The sequence below is a fragment of the Buteo buteo genome, chromosome 3, assembly GCF_964188355.1.
Source record: "Buteo buteo chromosome 3, bButBut1.hap1.1, whole genome shotgun sequence".
NCBI lineage: Eukaryota > Metazoa > Chordata > Aves > Accipitriformes > Accipitridae > Buteo > Buteo buteo.
In genome coordinates, this window is record NC_134173.1 from 74569957 (window position 1) to 74597940 (window position 27984).

General features: G+C 47.9%; 1 protein-coding gene across 2 annotated transcripts; it reads right to left on the minus strand.

The window, feature by feature from the left end:
* Window positions 1–1296: 1296 nt before the first annotated feature.
* On the minus strand, window positions 1297–27984 carry GPR20 (G protein-coupled receptor 20). Of its 2 annotated transcripts, none has more exons than XM_075024408.1 (2): window positions 27920–27984; window positions 1297–2635 (listed from the first exon to the last, which is right to left on the minus strand). In XM_075024408.1, exon 2 carries the CDS (start codon window positions 2612–2614, stop codon window positions 1553–1555), a length of 1062 nt encoding a protein of 353 aa, XP_074880509.1. In that variant the 5' UTR covers window positions 2615–2635; window positions 27920–27984; the 3' UTR covers window positions 1297–1552. The 2 variants fall into 2 exon arrangements, with proteins under 2 accessions (XP_074880509.1, XP_074880508.1); XM_075024407.1 differs by lacking the exon at window positions 27920–27984 and adding an exon at window positions 14582–14874.

Sequence of the window (27984 nt, forward strand, 5' to 3'; positions counted from 1 at the left end):
AGTGCTCCGAGGGACAACTATACTCATCTTTGGATAGATCCCTGTATTGCAGCGATGTTGACTGTTCAATTTTTATTTTTATTGGATTGGTCAGGGAAACAGGTTAGGAGAAACACATATGTGTCGTAAGAGGCAAACTCTTGTAAACTCAGTTGCAAGAGGCAGTCTGAAGCATTGGTTATGTTGTGTCCCTGTGAAATGGAGGTGGCTGTCCCATGGTCAGATGCTGGGGAAGCAGAGTGTTCTAGGATGCCCTAGCTTGGACCAACCATAAAGCCTGCTGTTCTGAATGGTAACACCAGTGGCTGCCAGGAAAAGCTGTTCACTAGACTTGATGAATTCATAGTAGCCTTCCAGCTGGAGGGGCAATAGGCATGTGAGTGAGGAGACATGGAGCAATAACAACAGTTATTGCTGTTCATGCTGCAGGTTTTGCTGTTTTCCTGGGATAATTTTTTTGTATTCACATTGCTACAATGTAATCTAAGACATTTACCCACCATTGTGGATAGAATTTTGTGGCATCCTTAGCCTCATGCACCTTTTAAGCATGGCTCTTAAATCATCCTAGTGACTTTTTACTGGGGTGAATTTCAACCTAGATGCCTGAGATGACAGATTCTTTTTCTGTCCTTGGAAGCAGCAGCATTTAAGTGACTGAGTGGATGGACTGATAGTGGGAATTAGGACAACAAGCCCTGACTTTACAACATGCCAGGAAAAAAAATCAAACAAGAGTAGTATAGCATCATAGTCTGGTTCTGCTTTTCATCTTGACTGTTCTTCAGTGAGAGAGAGCGGAACAGCAGAATTTGCTGGAAAGCATGTTCATTTTCACAGCTTTTTTGTATGCTTATCTGCATTTTAGAAGATTTAGTGATCTATATGAAGGTAGAACATATCCTTAACCTCTCCCTAAGCCCAGACAATGTGTATGAAAACATATACACCCACATGTATTTTTTTCTTATAGCTGAAATAGTGAGAGGAGACTTTTCTGCTTGACTTCATCTTCTCTTCCCTGAGAAGGTTCAGACTTTTTCAGAAACAAATGAGTAGTTACTAGTGACAGGTGGGTTAGAATACTTTCTTTCCCACTCCATTGGCATCTAAAATCTTTGTAGTGGATAGCTCTGGAAATATCCTTCTTATCCTTTACTCTTAAGTGCATGCCCAAGGCCCAAAGGCTTTCATAGAAAACAGAGATTTCCTGCTTTCTAAGTCATCCTATGAGTGTCGCATTATGATGTCAAGCACAAAAAGAAAACCACAGTAAAGAATTTGTTGCTAGTAAAATGTCTGTATTAAAATACAAAGAAAACTTTCCTGTTGGGAGCAGTAATTAATAGACTCTCTTTTGGATTGGTACTAACAGCACTGCAAGTTCCATTTTCCAAACGGACCACAATGTTCTTGAGGAATAAATTCCACCACTGTCATTCTGAACATCAGCCTAAAAACCAAAGAGGTCAAAGACAATAGTACTGTGCATCCTAGCAATATTCCAGCATCATTACACTGGCTTACTGCAGTGTGTGCCATCAGATGTGGGTTATATCTGGACACTGCTTGGTGATGGCAAGCTCACAGGGCTTCCTATTGTGTTTGAGAAGGCAGTGATTGCATTGGAGCCCTTGGAGTTCTTGTTCATACCCAGGATGTCCACATTGGTTTGCTCTGGCTCGGTTTTCCTGAAGATGTTTTTCATGGTTGACTGGAAGTTATTGGTGACAAAGCAGTAGACAATGGGGTCCATGCAGCTGTTGAGGCTACTCAGAGTCACTGTCACATGGTAGACGAGGAGGCTGACATAATGGGGCATGTCTGGGTTGACGGAGATTGCTACCTGTCGCACGTGAAAAGGAGTGAAGCAGATCATGAAGATGATGAGGACGGTGATGAGGAGTTGCACAGCCCTCATTCTCCTCTCCCGACTCTGGTGCATGAGGCTAGGCTTGGACAGAGCACACATAATCCTGGTGGTGAAGAAGATGATTATGATGAGGGGGAAGAAGTACTCACAGACCATCAGGACCAGAATTTTTGAGAGACAGCATGCAGCAAACTGTATTGCCATGGTCAGAATGGAGAAAGTCACCACAGTGGCAAAGATCCAAATGAAGACGCAGATCCCCTTGGCACAGGTGGGGTTCCTCCATTTACGTGAGGCCTCTGCCTGTACGATTGCCAGATAACGGTCAACGCAGATGCATGTCAAGAAGAGGATGCTGCAGTACATGTTGACAAAGTAGCCAAAGATATGAACCAAGGAACAATTCAGGCAGTCCCCTGCACTGTAGAACATGATGATCCGGACAGGCAAGGAAAAGCCCACCAAGAGATCAGTAACAATCAGGTTGATGGTGTAAATAACAGAGGTGGTTTTTGTCTTGGTACGGAAGCAGAAGACGTACAGCGCCAAGCTGTTTAGCACAACACCCACCAGGAAAATGATGGCATTGACTACCATCAGGGCAATCCACAGGCTGTAAAATTCTGTGTACAGTTCGTTGTCAGGGTGGATGAACTTGGAGAACAAGTAGGTGCTGGAGTTGGCTTGCTGGGTGGAGTTGATAGAGTCAAGGGCTGGCAGCTGGGTGGAGGAGGTCGGCATGGTCACTGGCTTCCCAGCGATCTGGAAGAAAAGAAACAGAGGTATATTGATGGATATGTCAGCATTCCTTAGGGCTCAAAATTTTGTCACCTAAGAACATTTTAACCAATGTATTTGTACATCCTCCGTACTTATATATATTGCTGTACTCTCTTAAGCATCTCATCTGCCAATATGGGATTACCAATAATCGCTAGGAAAATACCTGGGTTTATAATTAGTGTCTTCCAGTGGTTCCAGATGTGTGTTTTGGAGAAGACACACAATCCCCACTTCAAGTTACTCTTCCTCTGCCCTGTGCAAAAGTGGTTTTAAGGCCTGAGCAAGAACAGAGATGTGAACTATGCCAAGGGGAGCAAAGGAGAAGGGGAAGTTGGGGGACCTACACATGGTAATGTTTGAGCCAGCCGTTTGGCAAATGGCCCAGAGAAATAGATGGGGTTGCTGAGCCCAAGCAGGGTGCCTTGGTGCTCATCGAGGGCACAGGCCATTTTCTGCTGTGACAGGGAGGGTCAGGCCAATATGAGGCTCCTACAAAGTCTTGTTTCCTGAACATGGTACTTATTCTTTTGAGTCCTTCCTCCACTGGAGCAGCTTCTTCCCAACTGGAGGCTCTTCCTGCCCTGCCATGGGAGCAGGATAGCGCTGGCAGAAGACATTTGCCTAATCTATTGGCACAACCATAGCCCCAGCATCTGACTCCTAAAATATCACATTCCTTCCCTGGGCTAGGTGATCCCATTAGAAAGATACATGCAGCAGCATTTTTAGGAACTGTAAGACTTTTGTGAAATCAAAGGATGGCTGAATTTTCCAGGAAAGCACAAGGAGGTTGTGTGGCATCTTCCAGAGATCTGCGCTCACAGCAACAGCAGCCGGGAGATTTCAAACCAAGGGCGTCAGCCGCTACTCCTGCCAGAGTTTGACAGTTTAATTTGCAAATCATTCCTGACTTATACACTATTTTAAACTGATTTGTATATTAAAAAGATAAAAAAAAAGCCCAATATATACAGAGACTTGGCTGGTTTCAATAAAAATAAATGGTTGAAAAATGTCTGGAATATCTCAAAGTGGCTGAGCAGGACTTTGAGGTTAAAAAAATCAGCTTGAATCAGCAGAGAATGATGCTGAAAGACTTGAGTTATGAGGGTTTGAAATCCCTCCTACTGAAGAGCCAAGTGCGGAAGAGCTAGGAGACGAGGAGCTGCAAACACATCTTCCAGCACTCACAGGAACAGCAGTATGCCTAGGCTGTGTCTCAATGAGGAAGGCTAAAGGAATCTGGATATCCAGCTCCCCCAAGCATACCCCATCCTCTTTCTGCCTGCACTAATCCTTTTTGCTGCTTGTGGAGCTTGGAATAGACAGAAGGTGTCCCATTTGCTGTGAGATGCTTTGAGACATTCATGGCCATGTACAAAGTGGAGGAGGAAGCTACCTAGGTCAGAAGCCTTCCAGTGAAAAGTGGATCCTCAGGAGAGTTCCTGCTGGCCGAAAGTGAATGTTTTGCAGGGACAGTCCTAACTGGGTCCAGAGAGCATCACAGCAGCTCTGGGCCTGCATGACAAGTGCCAAAGCCTTTTCCTGCCCAGCCATGAAAACCTTGCTTATTGGGCTAATGAACTACAAATCCCTGCTAGCTGTAACTCTCAAGCTCTTGAACTCCAACACATCTCCTGACAAAAGTAGTCAGGCTTCCAGCTCTCTGGGATAAAGAGCTGGGGAACTGAGATTTAGAAGAGATTCCCAAGTCTCTGTGCATTTGCTGGTCGCGGCACTCCTGATGTGTCTCACCAGTGCTGAGCAGAGGAGAAGGAGGAGGAAGGCTCCTTTGGCCTGTTGGCAATGCACCTCCTAATGTGGCCCAGGAGGCTGTTTGCCTTCCTTCTCAGAACGGTGCATTGCTGGCTCATGTGCAACTTGGTGTCCACCAGGACCCCGAAGTCCTCTGCAAAGACACTTTCCAGCTGGTTAGCCTCAGGCTGTACTGGTGCATTCCTCCCATCCTGGTAAAGCCTCTGCTAGACCCTCTCCTGCCTTTCAATGTTCCCCTGAACAACATGGTCCCAAACTGGACACCTCACCAATGATGAATTGATAGAGGTAATAACTCCCCTCCATCTGCTGACACAAACCTCCTGATGTAGAACAGTATGTACTTTGCCTTGTCTGCAGTGAGGGCACACTGCTTGCTCGTTCTTTTTCAGTCTAAGGTCCACCGTAACACCCATGCCCTTTTCAGTAGAGCAGTCCCCAGCCTGTACTGGTGAATGGGATCATAGGCTATGGCCAGGCAGGCTTCTGTGGAAGACCAAGTGATCAAAGTGTGGGTTCCTTCCTGCCCCTTCTTACTTTGGAGAGGTCTGGGAATGAAGTATGTTTGGTAAATTGTCAACATTCAAGATCAAGAGTCCTCATGGCATTCTACAGCCTAGTCATGGTTATTCTGTATAGTTCATTCAAGCCAGGTGAGCATGAAGCAGGACATTTGTTGAACAAAAGCAGAAATTAGGACCAAGAATTTAGAAGTCTAGGTGTGAAGTTCCCTCTGGAAATTCTTGGAGAAGTGACTTTGCCATCATGATGGAGCTTAGGTCTGTTGGCCTGCAGTCTGGTGATTGCTCTAGTTTCTTCTTGGCTCTCATATAGTCTATGGAAGTGCTGTTAAAGAAAAAGCTGGTTTTTAATATCCTTGAACTTGGAAAGATATTTATAATCAAATGGCAATTTGTTCTGTTTAGGTAGCCACTCAAGCCCAAGTAGTTGAATTGTCCATTGGAATGGCTGGTTCTCAACCATAATGGCCTCCTGAGATCAAAGCCAGTGCCAGATTATGCTGCAGGACTGAAATCCTGAAGCCGGGGGACAGAACAACTGAAATGTCCCGAAGAACTGCTGGGCAAAGAGGAGCAATCCTAATTTCTGTCCACTTTTACACTTAGGCCGTCTCCAGCAGCAACCGGACATTGGAACATCTTGTGTTTCAGGAATGTCCAGATTACCTCACCCTGCTCTGAACTCTGGTGGCAGCCAAAGTAGCACACATGTTCACGTTATTTTGTCTGGGTCTGATTGAGCTCGCAGACTCCTGGGGGAGAGTCTTGTCTCTTTACATTTTGTGCCAAGCACGCTGTCAGTGAATAACAGGAAAAACTGGACCCAAATCTGGCTGAAGGTAGTGGAATTGCAAAGTCTGGCACCTGAGAAAGGTGCATGGGGAGGATGCAGAACACTGGCCCATTTTCTAATGATTTTCTAATATTCTCACCATCTGATCTTCTGTTTGTTTATTTCACTCCTTAATTACAAAAACAAACTGAAACGAGCAGATGCTAGGATCTGCTTCCAGATTTCTCTTTGCAGATGCTGTCAAGAGGAGCACTGTGGAAGACACTGCACCAGTGCAAACCAAGGAATAAAGACTTTGTTGCCCCTTGAGTGCAGCATGAGCTTGTATATCTATGTTCATACAGATAGTTGAGCAAGGGGAGAAGACAAAATCACCTATCCCATCCCTGGGAGTGTATTGAGTTGCGTATGCATTTGTCTTACTGTAATTCTAAGGCACTGGCTGTTTGTTCTGATTTTACATCTTGTTAGTAGCTTGCCTCCTCTGGGAGATTTTTCTTCAGTCTCAGATCCTTTATCACAAACACCTGATATTTATCTTACATTTTTCCTTTCCTGCCTCAGTGAAATCAGTAACTCAAAATGCATTCAAGTGTTCCTCATCCTCACAATGCTATTGAGGTATGTAGGGCACTTTACAGACTAATAGAAAAGGATCCACTATGAGTACTGTCCATGCACAGAAATTAAAATCATCAGCATATACAGTGTGCTGGCTTACATAGTCACCTCTTCCACTGAGGCCCACGTGCAGCGAAATAAACTCCAGATATTATAAACTGCTAAAAAACAACAGGTAACATTTTGTTTGCCAAGTTGAATATGCAAAGGAAGAGCTGAATTAGAGTCTTTTCCCAATCCATTGCTGCCCTGTCTGAACTCAAAATCCAAGCCACTACATGAAAGAAGTCCCAACAAATTTAATTAATTCTGAAGATTTCCTCACTGACAGGCTGTGGAAAAGCTGCCTTTTGGGCAGCAGTGGGAAAAGTCTTCCTCTAATGAAATCGTTACTGATGGATGTTTGGGTGAATGGCCTTTTCCTTTCTTTGTGGGACTGTTCTCATCCCATGGCTCACAAGCAGAAGGGACGGAGAGCTGGACTGGCAAAGCAACAGCATTCCTCAAAGTGCTTTTAATGAGATGGAGCTGGACCAAACCCTTGGTTAACAGCTACTAAGTATTTTTCCATTGTGAGTCTCCAAGCACTTTACAAAGGTACGTTTCCCCATTTTGCAGCAGGCTGAACAAGGCACAGAATGGCAGCGTGACCTCGCATCTGAGGAAAAGCAAACATTTCCAAAGATTTCCAATGATTTCCAGTTCTCTCTCCCCCCCATCCCCCGTCAAAAAATTACAGCAACCAGGTCTCTCTCTCTCTGCCATCAGAAATCGTCATGCAGATGTCAAAGTGAGTCAGTTCAGCTACCCATCACCATGGAGTGGTGGCATATAGCAGCCAGTGGGGGTCACGGCTAAATACATGAGAATCTTTGCAGCCTCTGCAAACCTTTATTTTGCTATTTTTCATACTATTTATTGCTTGCAGCTCTGGCATGAGCTCATGCAGAGCTACAAGAACCACAATTACCTTTGCTTACAGAGTAAATAACTCTTGTGCTAACCCCCTTCCTAAAATCTTCAAAGAGTTTGGAGCTCAGCCTTCTTCAGGCCTAATTTAGCTCTCAGCCCCCCAGATTTCCATGCAATCCCTGTTTCTTGGAGTTGCCAGTCTGCAAAGCCCAAGATGGGTAAACACACATCCTTCTGAGTACTGTCTGACCGCGCCAGTTGGCCTATGCTGTTATATTATACCTCTCAGGCTGGATTTTGTCTGTCTGGCTGTAAGACTGTGGGTAGCATTTCCTTAAAAGTACAGCAGGCATCTGGGTCGAAATGGGATAAGGGGAGGGACAGAGACTGGAAGTTGACCTGGTTTCCCTTGTTCTGATAAAGGTCCCTGCTCAGCACTGGGAGAGGGGGACTTGCTCTGAAATACTTTCTCGTTGTTGTGTGACATGACCAATTCCATCATTCTTGGGCCAAATAGGAAACAGATGGTAGCTGTGCTGAAACCAGGTCCTGCAGCCTCTTCCCTCGCTGCTTGGTATCACACTTGTTCATTTAGCATGTCCAGCTCAGTGCTACGTCTGCCCGGGAGGATATCCTTGACCATTCTGTATTTTGTTCCACCCAACTTTTTTCTTGGTGTCAGCCTTAAGCTTCACCCTCCACGTCCTTGACCCAGGGGACTTCTGGATCTAGCTCAGCAATTCAAGTAATGGGACACAAAAGAAAAGGCAGGTCAGGCAACTGAGCTTTGTCCTAACTGCTCTCCAAAAGGGTTATTTATTGGTGTGTGCAGATAGGATCTCTGCGTGCAGACCCAGAGACAGAGAACAAGAGAGCCATGCACTGGGATCGGAAAGATGAAAAGGACATTAACAAGCATGAACGCTTGCTATTTAGTATAAACAGCTTCAGCTTTTCTCATCTCCCTGTCCTGAATCAGAACATCTAATATGGCAACCTGGCTCTTCTATCCTCCCTCCTGTCTGGGATGGCAGCAGCTTGTGTTTAGTTTTGCAGCCTTTCCGTGTTTAAAGTTCCTTGGGTGATTTATCATCGTATTTATAAATGAAGGGTTAAACTCACTCTCTTTCAGTTTAAATTGTATGATTCTCCTTCTGGCAAGCTCTCACTCAACTCTGGCTCAAACTGGCCAAATATGGTGTTTTTGTGCATGTCGAGGACCTTGCCCTATACGTGATAGAGCTTGTTCTGTGTGCCTCATGCTCAGCCTGGGGAGGGTGGGTTTGCTGACAGTGGGAGCTGAGGGAGAAAGACAGGGAAAGGGAATGAATCCAGCTGCTGAAAGGGAAAACCTGGTGCCCATCTAGTCGTCAGGCTGTGAGAAGGGAGCTAATGTCCAGGGGAAAAATATCCTACCCTGAAGGAGAAATGGGGCTATTCCCAGGGCGGGGAAGATCCCGTATTTGTGGGCATCACATCTCTGCTCTCACTTGATTCCTGGGCATTGATGTCTCCTAGAAGCCTCAGGTCTGAGGGTGTCCGGAAAGAGTGTGTGAAACACTCAGCTGCTGGGGAATTGCAGTTGGAAATAGTAAAACTCAGTCCAGAGTTGGATTATTCCTTCCCCTCCAATGCTGTGGAAATAAAAGGTGCTTTGGAGACACAAAACACATAGTTCTGTGACTGTCAGATTAAATGTCACCTGCTTTCTTATGTTTTCATGACTTGCAGTGGCTCGCTGGATGAATGCTTTGCCCTGATTGAGATGCTTATTATAACTTTTTCCCATGTGGACACTTGGCTGCCTTAATGAGCACTCACGTTCCAGTTCTTCCCTTGGCTCCGACACTTGTTTGACTTTCTCTTCTCTTTGCTGCCTAATTTCCTGAAAATTGAGGTGATCTTTCCCTTCTGCCAAATTTTGTTTGAAATTAGTCAACAGATTGAAAAACATTAAAAGGAGAGAGGGAATCAGAGCTGACGAACACACAAATAGGCACTGAGAGTGATCCTTGTTTCCTTTAATATGAACCTGCAAGGAATTTGCAGCGCTCTCCACCACACATCTTTTAATTTAGGACTTATTCCCTGCAAATTCACAATTGCTTTGGCATTGAAACACTGCAAACAGGGCCGGATGGTTCTTTGCAAAGAGAGAGCATTGACTGCCTCTCATTGTTTTCTTGAAGTGAAATAATTTCAAATTTTCACCAAATCATATCTTCCTCATGGCAGAATCATAGAATCATAGAATCATTTAGGTTGGAAAAGACTTTTAAGATCATTGAGTCCAACCATCAACCATGCCCACTAAACCATGTCCCGAAGTGCTTTGTCTACGTGCTTTTTGAATACCTTCAGGGATGGTGACTCAGCCACTGCCCTGGGCAGCCTGTTCCGATGTCTGACAACCATCTCAGTAAATAAATTTTTCCTAATATCCAATCTAAACCTCCCCTGCTGCAACTTGAGGCTATTTCCTCTCATCCTATCTCCAGCCACCTGACAGAAGAGACCAGCACCCACCTCACTACAACCCCCCTTCAGGTAGTTGTAGAGAGCGATAAGGTCTCCCCTCAGCCTCCTCTTCTCCAGGCTAAACAACCCCAGTTCCCTCAGCCGCTCCTCATAAGACTTGTGCTCCAGACCCCTCACCAGCTTTGTTGCCCTTCTCTGGACACGCTCCAGCACCTCCGTGTCTTTCCTGTAGTGAGGGGCCCAAAACTCAACACAGGACTTGAGGGGCGGCCTCACCAGTGCTGAGTACAGGGGAAAAATCACCTCCCTGCTCCTGCTGGCCACACTATTTCTGATACAGGCCAGGATGCTAGTGGCCTTCTCGGCCACCTGGGCACACTGCTGGCTCATATTCAGCCGGCTGTTGACCAGCACCCCCAGGTCCTTTTCTGTCAGGCAGCTTTCCAGCCGCTCTTCCCCAAGCCTGTAGCGCTGCATGGGGTTGTTGTGACCCAAGTGCAGGACCCGGCACTCGGCCTTGTTGAACCTCATACAATTGGCCTCGGCCCATCAATCCAGCCTGTCCAGATCCCTCTGTAGAGCCTGCCTACCCTCAAGCAGATCAACACTCCTGCCCAACTTGGTGTCAGCCGCAAACTCACTGAGGGTGCACTCGATCCCCTCGTCCAGATCCTTGATAAAGATATTAAACAGAACTGGCCCCAATACTGAGCCCTGGGGAACACCACTTGTGACCCGCTGCTAACTGGATTTAACTCCATTCATGACAACCCTCTGGGCTCATCCATCCAGCCAGTTTTTTACCCAGTGAAGAGTACACTTGTCTAAGCCATGAGTCATCAGCTTCTCAAGGAGTATGACATGAGAGACAGTGTCAAAGGCCTTGCTGAAGTCCAGATAGACAAAATCCACAGCCTTCCCCTCATCCACTAGGTGGGTCACCTGGTCATAGAAGGAGATCAGGTTGGTCAAGCAGGACCTGCCTTTTGTAAATCCATGCTGACTGGGCCTGATCCCCTGGTTGCCCTGCACATGCCATGTGAGCACACTCAAGATGAACTGCTCCATAATCTTCCCCGGTACCGAGGTCAGGCTGATAGGCCTGTAGTTCCCCGGATCCTCCCTCCGACCCTTCTTGCAAATGGGCGTCCCATTGGCAAGCCTCCAGTCGTCTGGGACCAACCCTGTTGACCTGGATTGCTGATAAATGATGGCGAGTGGCTTGGCAAGCTCCTCTGCGAGCTCCCTCAGTACTCTTGGATGGATCCCATCTGGTCCCATAGACTTGTGAGTGTCCAGATGGTGTAGTTGGTCACTAGCTATTTCCTCCTGGATTATGGGGGGCATATTCTGCTCTCCGTCCTTGTCTTCCAGCTCAGGGGGCAGAGTACCCTGAGGATAACTGGTTCTCTCAGAACCAGCCTGTCTGGGGACAGATGATAGCTGATTGCCTGGTGTCTGCACTAGTTAGCCATGGTATGCTTGCCTATGTGTAATGAAGACCGTGATGGCCAGCAACTCCTACTTTGTCCAGTGGTTTGAATGGTCATGTGCTGAATTGCGGCCTTTGTCTGAAAGGAGAAAGGTGTGAACCTACTTTGTACAACAGCAAGAGGGATTAACCCCCTGCTACTGACTTTTGCATCTCTAAAGTTGCCCATAAGAATCAGATTTCCCATATGGCCAGAGGAAAAACTTGTATGTCCAGTCCCAGGCATAGCCAGGGGTTGTTCTTCTAGTCACGTAAGCAATCACAGACTAAGGATGTGTGGAAGCTAATGCAATGTTGCTTGTTGGGCTGGTGTTGCTGATGTGCTATTGAGCCATTTGCCTCTAGCCTGATATGCCCAGTTAGCCTACACGTGGTCCTTCATGTCTAAGGCCCTGTTGTGGATGGGCAATGGGTATTGCTGTGAGTTGTGGTCTGACCTCCACCCACCATGCTGTGTTTTCAATCCTGTGTGTGCACATGGGCGGACCCCATGCCGCCCAGCAAGCCTAAGGCCGAAATCAGGTCCTCTGGGAGTAAGGGACCCAGATGCCTGGTTCAGTTTGGCATCTGGTTCAGTTTGGGACAAGCAATAGCCTGTGGGTGTCCAAGCAATGATTTAGTCCAACAGGTCATCCTAGGCCATGAGGGATCACTGCCAGTTTGAAGAGGGAGAGCACAGCTCTCCAAACTATATTCCTCTTCTTCATGGAGCAAAGTGACCCAGATGGCAGGAAGGCCACTCGGTTTGGCCCAGATGCCCACTCTCTGCATCTAGGCTTGAACCTGCTGCTTAATACCGGGTGACGGATCACCAGTCCTGGACACCCCAGAGACAATCTATTTAAAACTTGGGAAGATCTGCATGGTCCTCCCCCAGCCCTGTCCTGAGCATGCATGGTGAATATGGAATAAAGCTCCCAAAAATACACCGAGCAGGAAATTCATGTGTTGGCAGATTTCTTATGAACTTATACCTTCTCTATGCCCATTTGCAACAGTAATGCCTCAGCCTTTGGAAGAAGGAACACAGATGTACATGTACAAGCAAGCAAATAAGTGGGATTATACATACATTGCCTCTCCAGACCTGCAAATATGCACCCAGAGGTCCTTCAGCACGTGTCTAATGAGGCTTGCTAGTACCGGTCACCTTAAAGTGCTAATAAAGGGTTTACACCTCCACTTGCTTGTTTATACCACACTCTGTAGAAAAGTCCCTCCTGAAACGTTTAGACATCTACAATGCTTTATTGATACCGTTGCATTTTTCATTCCCCTCCTTTCTGCATTACCAGATCTTGGCCTTGGAGTGACAGAAATATTAAGTGTCTTGGTGAATGCTCTATAAATCATACTGTTAGCATTTAAAAGACCAATATGTCATAGCCTGTCAGGGCTAGTACCAAGTGCCATCTGTCACAAGGGAGCATGGAGTGACATCTCTGCAGTAGGTGCTGTGTATTTCTAGCTCTGATACTTAAAGAGAAATCAGAGCATGACTTCCTGCGTGTATCTCTCTCTGTCCTTTGTGGACCAGTATAATGTGATGGGAAAGAACATATTTTTTTGGGAAATTTTTTTTCCAAGAAAGTTTAAATATTTTTTTTAAAGCTAGATCTGGAAAGAAACATGTGGATTTGCAGTTTTATAGGTCCAGCCAGAAGAGATGGATTTGTGTCTCTCTTCTTGGGAAGTTGTAACAGTACAAGAGAAATGCGTTTGATTTTATTGGGATTACAGTAATCAATCTAGCATTTCAAGGGTGCCTGGGACAAAGTGCTAGAAATGTCAGTTTGGAATAACAGCTATCATGGCTGTGTACAAGGAGAACCCTGCAGTCAAAATTACCATATAGGCACATACAGGAACTTCACAGGCAAGTGCAAGAAACATTGCAGAAGATTAAACTGAGTGACATCCGGCCTGTGCATTGCTGCTTGCTTTTGAAAAGGAAACTTTTAACTGCAATCTTTGAGCACTTTTCCCTCTTTCTGCCTTCAGCTGCCTGCTTGCTCTGTCCCTTGGCAAAAACCCTGAGAAGGACAGTGAGGTAAGAGCAGCAACAGAGGTTTGCTGTTGAGGAATACCTGCAGTCCTGCACGGCCGAGGGATGCAGGACAGAAGAAACAATGCTCATACCCCAGGGAGCACAGGGAATGGAGGTGACACAAATGCAAGAAGGTATGAAGGGGTGGTATAGTGGGGAGGGGGGTCAGGTGCACCATAAGCAGCAAACCAACCCATTATGGATGCAGCTCTGCAGCCCGGCACTCACTTCAAGTTGTGCTGCTCTCTTGGCTGCAGGGAGAAACTGAGGCATGGAGCCATGCCTGGGCTTGGCCCAGGGAAGGCAGCGAGACGGGAGACCTGGTCAGGGAGCAGACATTTTTTGAGGCATCCCAGGATGGATAACCAGATCTTAACCCTTTGGGAGACTGTTTTCTGTGGTTTCCTTTGCTATGCACTGCGCTCACAGTGCTTTCAAGGATTTGCAAGTTTTGGACTTTCCAGGTTAATCTGGAAAAACTTTGAGCTGTTAGTGAGTGTGTTGCTATGAAAGCAGGAGGCATTTCTGAAGCAGCCTGGTTAAGGACATTGGAAGGGATCTGTTTCTCCTTAGACTGACCCAGCAAGTGGATTCAGAGAAAGAAAACAGCATCTTTCCTAGAGCTGAGCTTGCACCCTGCTGCATGGCCAAACAGAGGTAAAACATCCCCAGTCGCAGCTGACCCCATGCCAGGCAGTGCACTGTCTCCTCTCCTGGCTTCCAAAACCTGCCTGAATGCATTTCCCCCAGATTTCATTATGCCTGGGAATACACAGATACGAAGAAGACATCACCCCACTCCTCGCAAGAGCTGACATAGTACTTTTCAATGGGGGAAAGCCAGTACCTTCACACGCTTTTCAACACTCCTCATCTCCTTGGGAAACAACCAAATATCATGGCAATGCTCCAAACCCCCAAAACAGAGAAGCTCACAGTGGGACAATCCCTTCGCAGTCATTCACAGCTGCCGACACAGCCTGGCTTTCCAGGTCGGACACCTCCTGACGAACTTCTATACCTGCCATACGGGCAGAGCCAGGGGCTTTGCAAGCTGCTCATCCACGTGTTCCATGCATGACCCTCTCTGCCACCCTCCCTGCCACAATAGCCATGCTTTCCACTCCAGACTTGGGGTCTGGTCTCCAGCAATTCCCTCCTGGCCCCCCGCTGTCAAGTCTCCAATCCCATGCCCCCCCCCTCCCCCCTTTCTCTCTGACCAATATCCCAAAGCATTCACTGCAATGGTCCCTGTAGTATATTCCTCCACGATGCACTGACTTACCTCTGGCCCGATCTCCCTTCTACGTTAGCGGAGCTGCCGGTAAGAAAATTTCCTTGTGGACCTGAGTGCTATCACCCCAGGAAAGAGACATCTGTTCTTACAAGCAGAACAACTGGAGTGACTACAGAATATGAAGAAATGCCTAATCTCTCTCTCTCTCTCCCCCCGCCCCCCCTCTTCTAAATATAGCCTTGCAACTAATGGGAAAAAATACACACTACCAAAAAAAAAAATTTCCACTTGTCTTTAGTGTTCAGAATTTCTCCCCAAACATCTGGCTCCTTGCCCTAAATTTCTCTGAAATTTATGAAGTGCTGGAAACGCTAAAGAGGGCTCCAGCCTTCCTCACGGTGCTAATGCCTGAACATCTCTAGTAAACTAAAACTGATGTTGCTCCCCCCCTCTTGTCCCCTCCCCGGGTCAATTTTCCTGTGTCTCTGTGGGAACAAAATCTCCTTGCTGAGAATTCACCAGCTTAAGGCCACCGCAATGCCACTGAGCCACCACCGTGTGACACGAGAGGAAAATACCTCTCTTTTCATTTTCCTGATATGAACTGGGATTAGACAGAAGCATCCCTGGCAGTTGCAGGAAGGTGCTGGACCAAATGGCACTAAGCCTGTGACATGCTTTGAACCAATCCAGCTGTCCAGACCCTGAGAAGAAACCTGGCACGGGGAGACAAAGGGTGATACTGCACACTTCGGTGATGCTCTGCCTGCAGACATTTGGGAGAGGGCTTAATAAAATGTATCCAAGGACTGGGCTGAAATGGCTGAGCATAGATAAGCTGAAGGTAGAAGTAGAGGGTCTGAGATTCCACTTAGGACCCCCCCAACATGTTCCTCCATCCTCACACAGCCCTTCCCTACCAGTGGTAGAGTCATTGTGGGTATAAGGAACCTCGCAAAGTGGGGATTTAAGTAACCATTCACCCTTGGCTGCATAAGAGACTGAGATTGGACAAAGCATAATGATCTATCCAATTCTTGAGATGGGTTCAAAGCACATGGACAGATCAGCTTTCAAGACGTCTCTGCTGGCCAATGCTGTAAGGACCCAAATCTCTGAAATCCTCTGAAGTCCCACCTCATGATGGGGTACCTCCTGCTCTAAATTGGGTACCAAACCCCCCATCTTTTGTGGGGCTTGCACAGATGTTCTCTCCAGGAGGGTTTACAGTAGTTTTAGAGGTCCCTTCTGGGAAGAAGGACAGAAAAAAATAAAGTAAGGAGTTGCATCAAATTTAGTTGTTTAGAAGGACAGGGAGGATGGATGCTGGATTTTAGTGTCAGCCCTGGACTGCTCTTTTCCCTCACCCTTTAGAAAAAGACAACACTGGTGCCAATGCAAAAACCATGCAGAATATTGCCCGTCACAACACGACAGGATCAACTGAGAGGCATTGAATTCCAGGTCAAGAGGCCAAATCCATAAATAGAGGAGAGGTAAACTCCACACATGCATGTCTCACTGGAGCACAAACAGTAGCTATGGTTATTAGAGAAGGTTGACCTCATTTTCTGGAATTAGTTTTTCACTCTTGGACCTTTCCCAGGAAGACTGAGCTGATCTTTTTTGTCTGGTTATTTTATTGATTTTCTGTTTTGAGTTTTCTCACATTGAGGGGCAGTTTGTTCCCCTAATTTCAGGAACATCCTCCTTGACTTTATGTGCCCCCGACCCAGGCATCCAGCCTTTCACATGTGACCTCCAGCTCAGGCACGTGCCTGGGCTCTCATCTGCTTTTCACTTCCTTATGACTTGGAAACAAGTGTGATTGGAAGGCCTTCATGAGTCCTGTCTGGCTAATGATCTTGCCTTTACTTCCTTACATCTTGGGAGTTGGAAGAGGGGGAAGAACAAAAGAGAAGAAACCACCCTACAGTCCAATGTTGGCCAGGGTACATGAACTCGGACCCTATCATTCTTACTGTCTATGGTGCAAATGCTTGAGTTTCTCCCAGCCTGTCAACAAAACTTTTGTACTTAGAGAATAGCTCTATGGACTTACAAATGCAAGACTGAAAGAAAGAGGAGACTTTTCTCCAGGATGAGATATTGGTACCTACACTCTGTTCACCTGCTCAGGGACCGCCTGGTCCTTCCCGTGCAAGGACTGGCTTGGTTTTGTACTTTTGTGTGATGCATGAGAAGTTTGTTCCCATCCCCAAGCACAGGAAAATGTGTGCCCTGCACTCCCCCACTATCCCGGCCTCTCCCTCCTTGCTGGATTTAGAGCTAGACTTGGAGTGGCAACAGCTGCAAAGTTTCAAGTTGTGCCTGAGATAGTGCAGAGCATGCCATATTGGGAAGCAGATGCTGCTGTTAAGGTGGAGAAGGCACATCTGGGCTCAGGGCCATGCTTTGTCCCAGACGTGGTTCCCACACTCGACTTCAGGAGGAGTTGCAACCGTAGCTGATGAATGAAGAGCTTCTATCATCTCTTGATTTTCAGTCATTTATCACCCTCCCAGAGGGAGGGGGAAAGGAAGGAAAAAAAGTGAAGCGTTAGTGGAAAATTTTCAAGCTTGTTCGCTGAATAGGCAACAGTATTAAATCTTGCAGTGAATATCTTGAGATTGTAGGTGGAAGAAGGTGTTGACTCAGCCGAAATTAGCATGTAGGAGAAGGAATAATAGTTATGGAAGGGACGGGTGCTAGCGTCCCATAATAATTCCTAGCAATCCCTTAACTGAGCTGTATAAAATAGGTATGGGACAGGGCTCCGTTTAAAAATCTTCTGTGGCACAGAGCAGCAAAGCAGGATGCCAGACAGCTCTAAAGGAGGTTGTCAGAATTGTGATACCACACACCACTCTGAGGAGATGGATGTCTTCTCAGTTTTTGTCAGGAGAAGGTTATATTTTTCCAGTCCTATTCAAAAATCACAGAACCATAGAATAGTTTGGGTTGGAAGAGACCTTTGAAGGTCATCTAGTCCAAACCCCCCTGCCATGAGCAGGGACACCTTCAACTAGATCAGGTTGCTCAGAGCCCCGTCCAGCCTGACCTTGAATGTTTCCAGGAATGGGGCATCTACCAGCTCTCTGGGCAACCTGTTCCAGTGTTTCACCACCCTCATCATAAAAAAATGTCTTACTTATAGCTAGTCTGAATCTACCCTCTTTTAGTTTAAAACCATTATGCCTTGTCCTATTGCTACAAGCCCTATTAAAAAGTCTGTTCCCATCTTTCTTATAAGCCCCCTTTAAGTACTGAAAGGCTGCAATAAGGTCTCCCCAGAGCCTTCTCTTCTCCAGGCTAAACAACCTCAACTCTTTCAGGCTTTCCTCATAGGAGAGGTGTTCCATCTTTCTGATCATTTCTGTGGCTCTAAAAAGGGGAATTGAGTGTCCTTTTATCCCCTGCTGCAGGGGAAGAAATTGAGATTGGGCACAGCACAACAAACTATTGCACTGCTGAGATGGGCTCAAGGCACATGGCTGGATCAGCTTTCAAGCTGTCTCTCTTCGTGAACTCTGTAAGGACCTAAACCAGAGTCCGGTGTCTGAACATGACTGCTTTTTTTTTTAGGAAATTGAATTTAGGCTCTGTTATACTGAACAGCTCCTCACAAATGAATTATCTTCAGTGGCGAAGGAGAGCTTCTACCCAAGAAGGTCTTGGACCCAGACCTGATGGAATCAGAGCTCAGAAAATTGAGGAGCCTTTACCATGACTGTGTGGAGGACACCAAAGAGTAGGATCCTCACTACATGGAGGACAGAGAAGGGTGGGATCTTCACTGAGCTGTCTGGGAAACCTCTTTTTATCAGCAGCTTCAGAGAAAGTGAACTCACATGCCCATAGAACACCTTCATTGAACATTCTCCCATTTTCCCTCCAACACACATGTTCCTGAGACATTTTTCCACTGTCTTGCTCCTGCACCAGGAAGCAGGAGAACCAGAAGGAGAAATGGAGCAAGTAATGCCCACAGTCACAACACACACAAACACGAGCCTGTCGTCAGAAGAGTGCTTGCGGGGGGGGTTGCCCAGCTGATGTAGCTGCAGGGTTGATGAAGAGGCAACTGCAGATGGGCTCTGCTCCCTGCCATGTGAGTAAACCCTTTGCCATGGCAGATAAAGTTAATGGCATGAAGGAGAGTCTACATGCATTTTGCCCTCCCCAGCTACTCTTCCTTCTAGAAAAATCTGCCCTGGAAAATCCCCAGGCCTTAACAAGTGCTGGAAAACACTCATGTATGTCCCTATGATGTGCACTGCCCATGAGTCCTAAATTCTTGATTCTCTAGAGTCTCCAGGGCTATCGTGGGATGCTGTGGATCAGATGCAGGATTGACCCAGAGAACTGGGTTGGTTCTCACAGATGGACCAAGGGTGGAGAAGTTGCTGTGCTGGACACCCTTCCAGGAGTCACCTTTTACAGAGGGTAAGTGCCAGGAAAGCACCACATGGCATTTGGTTTAGGGGGAAATCTGTGGACACTAAAACTCTCCCCAAACGTGTAAGAATTTTCCTCCTTGCAGAGGGGCTTGTACTTCAATCCCATCACACTTCCTTTTCATTAATGTGTGGGACGTACGTTGCCTTCCCCTGGAAGGAAAGCCTTGGACAGCAGTGTGGGAATGTTGTCAAAGGACGAGGAACAAAACACTGGCTTCTGTCCCAGCCCTGCCGCAGACCGTAATGGAGCAGAGCAGGGATCTGGCAGGTGCTGCCTGATGGATGAAATCACCTGCCCTAGCTTTTACAGCCCCCTGCCAACAGCGAGGAGAGGGGAGAGAAGCTGATATTTGGTGGGAACAACTGGTAGCTATTCTGATTTGGTGGAGCTGAGAAGGGGCAGGGAAAACCCCTGACTCCTTATCCTACATCTAGCTTGGGTCCTGCTCATGCTGTGGGTGGCAATGTCCTTGCCACTAAGACATAAGGGTAGGAGACCTTGTGGACAGGAAGGAGCTCAAGGGCTGGATTTGACCCTGCAGAACTCCATTTACTCAAGCTGAGTCAAAATTGGCTCCTGCAGGGATGCCTGAATTCAGGTGGGTGCAGCAACCCCGTGGCAGAGAGAGAGGCTTTGGTGGCCGCAACAGGGTCTGCAGGGAAAAGGGATTTCACAGGGGATCAGGGCTGGGGGTTGCTCCTTGTCCCTCACTCAGTCCTGCTCCGTCACCAGCATAGGAAGGGGCTTTAGCTGCTGGGCCATCGAGAGGTCATTCTCTGCTGTTCTCGTGGTGATCCAGGCGTGCCATGCTGCGATGTCTGGGAGATCAGAGACTCCTTTGGGATCTGAACCCTGAAGCGCTCATGATGGCTATGCCTAAGGTGGTAGCTGGAGGGGCTGTAGGGAAAGATCAGAGCGCTCTGCACTGAGCCCTAGACAGAATCTGTGTCCCTCTCCTGCGATGCTGGGGCAGAAACACCAAAGAGGCAAAGAAACATGAGGTGCCTCTGTCTGGAGAAGGAGGGCTTGGACCACTGCCCCTGGTCATGTTCAACACACCCAGGGCTGATTGCCTGACTCTCAGCATGAGCAACAGAGGCTGTGGTGAGCCCTAAAAGATGGTCCAGCTGCCTCTGTAATGGCATCTCAGCAGGGTCCAGAGGCAGCTGCACCTACCTGACATAAGAAGCTCAGCAGAGAGAAGTTGGTGTTCCCTGCCAACTGCTGGAGATCACAGGTGCTTCCCAGCGCCCGCTGGGCTGTCGCTCACCGTCCTCAGAAAACTGCAAAGGGCAGAGGCCACCATTAGCATGTGGCCCTGCCTCTGAACAGGCTCCCAATCGGCATGTTTATGCAAGGAGGGAGATCAGACAGTTGCCGTACGGGGGCCTCTGCTGATGGGATCCAGCCGTGATTTGTCTGTTTGATGAGGAACAGGGAAAGACAAGTGGTTCGCAAATGATGGTCATGGATCCTGTTGGGTGAGTCAGGCATGGGGGAGAAAGTGTGTAGGAGCCAGTTTCCTGCCTGCCCGCCTGCCTGCCGCATATTTGGGAACTGACTTTTCTGACCATTGCCTCCCCCTCCATTTTTTCTCCACAGGCCATGGCATTTTTGCTGACGGACCTGCTGAGCTGAAAGAAAAATGAAGACGTCTGCAGTGCACGAAGAGCAAGCTGCTCCTCTGAGTGACCCTGAGGTCTCTCCCTGGTGACTGGTTTGGAGTACATTGATCCTGCCTTTCTACAGTTCTTGCATGACAAGGGGTGTGCCCTGTCCTGGTATAAATGTACTCTGTGGGGGTGAGTCAGGATCCCTCCCTCCATCCCAGTCTGCCTAGTTCACCACAGCTCTCACAACAGTGAGGTTTCTGACAAGGTTCCTCAGTCAAGGTACCAACAAAATGAGCCACAGAGACTCTTTGGCCACCCAACAAGGCATGTTGTGTGTCAGCTGCCCCTTGTGATCCAACTCGTATTGGGATCCCTTGCAGGGTCCTGCTCTGACCTTTCTGGCCCCCCAAACCAGCTCTGGCCAGCAGCCACCTCTTGTTCTTTTCCTGATATTTTTTCAAATTTTAGGAGCTAATTGCCAAGAACACAACGTCCAGCGTCACAACCTCACCGCAGAGCTCTCCCCATTCCCAGAAAAATATTTCCTGCCGGATTTGTTTGTCACTGGGCACGTAGGGACACTGGTGCTTGGAGGGGAAAGCTACGCAGGCAGCCAGGGCTTTGGCATTTCTTGGGCACATGTGCCCCAGGGAGGTCAGAGCTGGGTGGAGCAGGTCTTGCCCAGCTCTGGCTCAAGGGCTGCAAAGCAGGAATTGGCAGGACGCTTGGCGTGACTGTACTGGGATGTGGCTCAAGGATGGTCGAGAGAGCCCCCAGGAAGCTCTCAGTGCTCTGCTCTTGCATTTGGGGAGGTTGGAAGCACAGCGTGACAGGGCTGAGCCAGAAAACCTTGAACGCAAGATGCGCTGTGCCCTGCGAGGCTGCGTAAGACAGAAGGGGGATTCACAAACACATGGCAAAGAAGTGGTGAGGACCTTAGGGGAGCAGTCTGGTATCTTCACCTGCTGTGATTTAGCAACAAGCACAAACCTGGTAAGGGGCAGCGGGGTGCTTCCAGGGCCATCTGTTCAATGGCCGGTGTCCTTTGCCATACAAGCAGCCTAGCCCAGGAGGAAGGATGCCTGCAACTCAGAAAATCTGGTCTTTCGACCCACGCTCCTCAAATGGCTTTAGAGAAAGACATCCCCTTCCTGCTCTCTCTCTGCAAACATGCTAATCCTTCTCTCCCGTTGCTTTTGTTCGCCTGGTTTGTAGAGATTGCGAATGGCTCAGGGCAGGGCTGTCTTTTGTTAGACGTGCACAGAGCTCAGCGATGCTCTGATCTGGAACAGGGCAGCATAAATCTGATGGATTATAGTAGGAAATGCCACAGTGATGAAAAACCCTATAGGAACAGGAAGAAAAGAAAGGGCCCCATTTGGGGAGAAAAAAATGACACAGCCACCCTGCTGCCTGGTTAAAAGCGATTCCTAAAATTGCTGCCTCTGGAAGAGGCTGGTACATTTGCTGACTTTTTTGCCTGTTATTTTGGAGGGGGTGCTTTCCTTTGTGTTTTCAGCTGTTTGGAATTACAGCTCCTGTCCCTGCAGGCAGTCCCTGCTCCCACGATGAGCTCTGCGTGAGGGGCCTCATCAGGGACAAAAAGCCACTTTCTGGGGAGGTGCCTCAGTTTCCCTATTGTTGAAACAACTCCTCTAAGCACAAGGTGCAGACTTGCCCCGGAAAGTTTCCAGGAAGGGAAGGAGGGAATCATACACGTGATTTAAAGGGGTTTCTTACTGGAAATTGCAGTGCCAGAATAATCAGTTTTCTCTTGAAGACAAATGGGTGAGCAGCAGAAGCCAGCAGGCACTGTTTGTGGTGTTGGTGAGTTTTACTATAGGATTGCAAGCCCTTTCTTCTCTCACATGGGGCAAAGGGGACCTGCTGTGAACCTGAGTCAGGTGGAAATGTGCCAATTCAAAAATCCTGAGGAATATTTTCTCTGATTGGGAAGAGGTTATAGACAGGAACAGATTGTCACCACCAGTTATCAAGCAGCTTCCCTGGGAATGGTGCAAGTCTGGTTCATCTCGCAGGGCTTAGTTCATTAATACAAATGTGTACTAAATGACCAGCCCAGTTAGTGGTGGCCCCATGCAGAGACTTCCTTTGGGTAAGAGGAATCCTATTGCTTGTGTCTTCTAGCGCAGGGATGCTGATCGCACATCTGCCCTAGAAGACATTGCACATCCCTGCCCTCTGTAATACAGGGTTAAAGCCACAGCAGCAGCCGGGGCAGCTGGAGTATCCCCCCATGGTGCCAGAGCCGCAGGTTAATCCCATGGCTGTAACACAACCTAAGTGGCACCTTCTTTTGGGCAAATTCTGCTGGCTTCTTTAAAGCAAAAATCCAGCCTGCTGTGGTTGCTAAACTGGGCTCTGCTTCTTTGGGTGTCTTTCCATTTTCCAAGAAAAATAAACCGCAGGCTCTGTATTTTTAGATATGCCATCTGATCACAGCTAGTCATATATCAGTCCCAATACTGTGAGTCAAGATGCTGAGCTCCACTGCTTGAACTCCCTTGGGCAAGAACTAGTGGCTTGAGCCATCCTGAGTGTATTAATAAATCAGTGTGTTTAAAATAATCATGCACTTGCCTAGGTAAGCTGCTCACGAGAAATCATACCATTGGGATTTATTATTGCTAGTGTCTTAGTAGCTCTGATTCTCTGGGTGAACTTAATACTGTTGTGAGGGGGAGATGAACAGCCCTGGTATGGGACAGATCTAATCTAGGCAGGGGCCAGCGGCATCACGATTCCCCTTCCTTTCCCTCTCCCACCAGTGACTCTGATTCCTGATGTCTGCCCCTTGCTATTTCAGTCCTGGGTATCCTCCGAGGTGGCTGCCAGTCGGACTGAACTTTATGGTGGCTTCATGTGACAGTGGGGTGTGACAACCATCTCTGTGCTGCTGACCTGAAGCTGCGCTGCTGAGACACAGGTGGGAAATGCATATTCACTACTCCCAACATTGCCAAACCCCTTTGTGGGTGGTGGGAGAAGGGATAACTTGGGGGCAGCATATTTCCCTGGGCTGTACCTTGTGCAACCCTGCCCTGTGCAACCCTGCTGCGCAGCTCAGCCCTGGACCCCTTCAGAAAGAATCTGCTTAACCTGCCTTGCACAACAGTGTACAAACATGGAGTTATAGGTGTATTATAAACCTCTGTCCCTCACTGGCTTGCTCCAGCCGTCACAAGTCTGTGTCTCTAACACCACCGCAGCCCGGAGAAAATTTCCTGTGTGTTTGATCAAAGCAGCAGGAAGCCTTGAGGCTGGTGTGTGAAAAATGGGCTGCCTTGTTCCTGAAAGTTTATTTGTTGAGCTCCTTCATCACTCTAATGACAATCAATTTATCCGCATAATTGGTAGCTGCAGACAGCATAACGTGGCTTGGCAGCCTGGATTTTTCTCAGAGATGTATTGCTTGGCATATTCAACCAAGGCAAAAGGAGTCAGTCTGGCTGCTGGGGAACTGCAAATCTGTGAGTGCCAAGCAGGTGAAACCTGGCATGACAACCCACCTTTCTCTCTCCGTCCTGCCAGAAAAGGATCCTCAGGATGATGATGAAATTTCACCTGGCCAAATGTCCTGCTAATAAGCCTGCTAATGCATTGGCCTCCCTGCTGAGATGGGTAATGACAAATCAGGCTGTGCTGATTATGGGGGAAGGCATGCTCGATGTGTTCAGTTCACACTGCCTGTTAGCCGGCTCCTGGAAAGTGGGAAGACCAGCAAGATGGTGCTCATACACCCCACTGAGTGCAGAGGCTGGTTGCACAATAGTGGCTTTGTGCAGTGGAGATCTGTGCCCACCACTCTGCCACGCAAGCCATCCACCAGCAATCTCCTGTCCTCCACGCATGAATGCTAGAAAACCCCTTTATGTCATACAAGAAGCTGGTTGCCCTGCTGAGCTTGCTTCCATGTCCTCCGCTGCTGTTCCCAGGTACCCACTTCACCACATCCTGGGTTTGTCACTCTGAGAGGACCCTCGTGGGTTACGAATGCCTACCGTGGTCTCTGTGTGGGTCCCCGTGCTCAGAGCTCAGTGCTATTTCACCTTGCTAATGCCTACCTGTGGTGAACGAGCTACGTTGGTCTTTGCAGCTGTTTGGAGCTCTGGATGAAACAGAATTTTGGCAAACCTCCACAGCATCCTCAACCTCATACATGAGGCCAAAGCCTACTTGTGATAGCTTCACTATGGGGCAGCTCCCCAAAGAGACCCAAATCCATCTCTCCATGTGTCCCATAGAAAGGGCTGACAACCTCAGTGCATGCAAAGATGGGAAGCTGTCTACTGGACCACCACACCAGGAGCCATACCCCACATTTGTTAGCCTTAGGGACATTTCCCAGAGCCCCATCTTTTTGGCAGGTATTTGTAGAGAAGGTGGCCAGACCCCTGAAGAGGAGGGGACATTTGACAGTAAATCTTTTTGCACCAATGTGGAAGCAGTCATCCTTTCTGTTGTGTGATAATGGCTGTAGTGGTGCTTTTCAGGCCGTGATAGATGAGATGCACATCTTTTATGGCTTATGCATAAGAGGTAATAAAGAATTCAGTTCCTCTGTGTCTACACACTAATGGCGTATCGATCCCGGTAAATATCACACTGAGATTGAACAGCAGCATCCCTGGTTAGTGTCATCCTGATGGGTGACATCATTTCTTTGGGTGTCGCAGTCCCATCTGACCCCCACAGCTTTACTGATCCACTTTTCTCTGGCCCTGGGCCTCACTTTTCTATTCCCCCAATTCACCCTTCACCTCAGCACGACTACTTCTGTCTCTGGACTTTGTCATGCTTAGCTGGACTCTGCCATGCCTCTCTAGGACTTTCTGGATGGTACTTGTTTCTCTGCTAAGTTGTCAATAGGATTTGCTCAGCTATCCATAATCAATTGTTTTGTGTGGGAGCGAAATCTACAGCTAAAAGCTACAAATTAAAATGCAAGTATAAAAACTGGAGGAGAGGTGAAAGAGAGAGCAAGAAGGGATGGCAGGGTCTTTACAATATTTACAGATGGGCTTCATAAGAAGCAGCAGATATTCCTCAGAGCAGGCTGTAGACTTAACCTTAGATCTCACAGGAGGTTTGCTAACGTGCACATTTAGGTAATATATTGTCTCACCTCCCCCTAAACCTAGCAACTTGGCATTTATAGAAACCTGCTATAACAGTCCATGGTGTAAAGGAAAGTCCAAACAATGTGCACTTTGTGTTTTTGTTAAGAGTGTTACTCCCACGCGGGATTTTTGGCTCCCACTTTAAAAAGGGCTCAGGAATTTGGATGTCTCCGTTTTTAGATGTCAGGACTCACATCTCCTTAAAGGGTGAGGTTTCCCCGAATGTGCTGAGCACCTGCCTGCTAAACACCCCTGTTTACGTGTCTCCAGCCCATTAAAATACGGACAGCCAAAATCCCACAGCCCTTCTGACAACTTGGAGTGCAGGGTTTGGTCTTCCCCCCAGAAAAGGGGAAATAGGGGCAGGACGGTCCACATCCCTACGGGAACCACATCATCCCCAGGGCACGATACACGTAAGGGGGAGCAGAGCTGCGGTGGTGTTGTACGTGCGCATGGTGGGATTTATTGCTCTGTTCAGCAGCCTCCCCCATTCTGCTTGCTCTGCCTCCGGGAGAACGTGCTGTGAGAGATGTTTCATGTACAATTCCTTCCTTGGCCTTTGCCTCCTTCTTCAAAACAGGGGAAGGAAGACTTGTAGGGTGCTTTTGGCACCTTTACAGTCTGTGGGGAGGGAAGAAATGGATCCCTGTCTGTGTTTTATCTCAATGCACTGGGGATATGGAGAAGGAGGCTCGAGCAGAGTGAAACAAAATGTGCTGAAATCGATTGATTAATAAAGTAGCTGCTCAGTTGCGTTGTTAAGTTGCCATGTGTCCTTTTAAGAAAGGAGGGGGGAAGAAGGAGATTTTCTTTCTAATTGTGGGTTGGCAAAGATTTCTATGCACAAATGAGATAGAAAAGTTTCTCAGTAAAGAGGCTTCCACCAAAGGCAGGCTTCTGCCCTCACTTGTGCTGGTAGATGCTATAACATGGAGGTGATGGGCATTTCTGCCTCCTTTTTTCTGTGGCTGCCCAGCTTTTCCCTGCCCAGGAAGGGATTTACAGAGTGAGCTGAGATGCAGCATTGCATCTAATCATGGGTGACAGAGGCATTTGCCCCGGCGGTTTTCAATTGGGATTGTCACGCACACGTAATAGGGATTAAACTTGTATGCCTGCTCTCTTTTATTTCTGAATGGGGGAGTTTTAGCTTTGCTGAAGGAGCTGCCATTTCAGGAAAAGGACTGGCTTTTTGCTGAAGAAGACAAATTGGCCCTGGCATGTGAGAAATGTTTGAAGAGAAGGTGCCTCATGTTACCAAAACACAGCTGAAATGAGTCCTAAGAGCCGCATTGCCAATTCATCACACTGCCACTGAGTATAGTTTGTGTAAATGACAGGAAATGCTCTCTAGATGATGTACTGCGGCCAGACACATCTCAATTGGCAGCGACTTGCCAGTGGACCTAGTGGGGCCATTCATCCCTCTCAGCCACCCCAGCTCTGGCCCAGCCTCTTCCCCCATCCACACAGCACCCAAAGTAAGGACATTTCCATACTGTTTCCCTGGGGAAAGTTTTCTGCTTCCTAAATCTGTATTATAAAGTTAATTTTGAGCCCTCTCAGACCACTTTTTCATGGTCTAAGTCTAAAAGCCTTGTGTCTAGCTCTGCATCTATATACAGGGACACTTGCAGGTTGCATATATGTATATGTAGCTTGACTTGACAGAGGTAGTCAGTATATGGAGTTATACCAGAAATACTCAAGTTTTCATGCAGAATCCCTCAGATGGCTCTTCCCAGAGCCTGCTTTTTATGTATAGACATTTGTGTGTCCTCACATGCACGTCACTGAGATAATGGACCAGCACAAACGCACTTTGGCAGGCGAATGGATCAGTTCAGCATCCAGAAACCCCCACATTTCCCTCGACGAGGCGTTTGCACCAGCCCTAAACTCCCTGACCCTCCTCTACCCCTGCAGCACCTGGTGTAGGAGACTTTCCTCTCCAGCGCTCTTCCCACCCACGTGGAGCCGAACCGCATCCAAACCCACGTGCTTCGCTCTCGACCTGGCTTGCGAGGACTCCCATCCCCATCCGCGTGTCTCCAAACTCTTAGCTCAGCTGGGACCGGAGCACGCTGCCTTCCTGACCTGCAGCTGGTGAATCTCCCTCCCTCTCCCCCCTCGCTCCCAGCCCGAAGCATGCCGCAGCCGGTACTCACACAGCCCGAATGAGAAAGCTCAGCTGCTGATCCCTGAGCTTGCTCCCAGATTCCTCGACTGAGCG

Coding starts and splice junctions, on each gene's coding strand:
- GPR20 (XM_075024408.1), bottom strand. CDS start 2,614: ATGCCGACCTCCTCCACCCAGCTGCCAGCCCTTGACTCTATCAACTCC.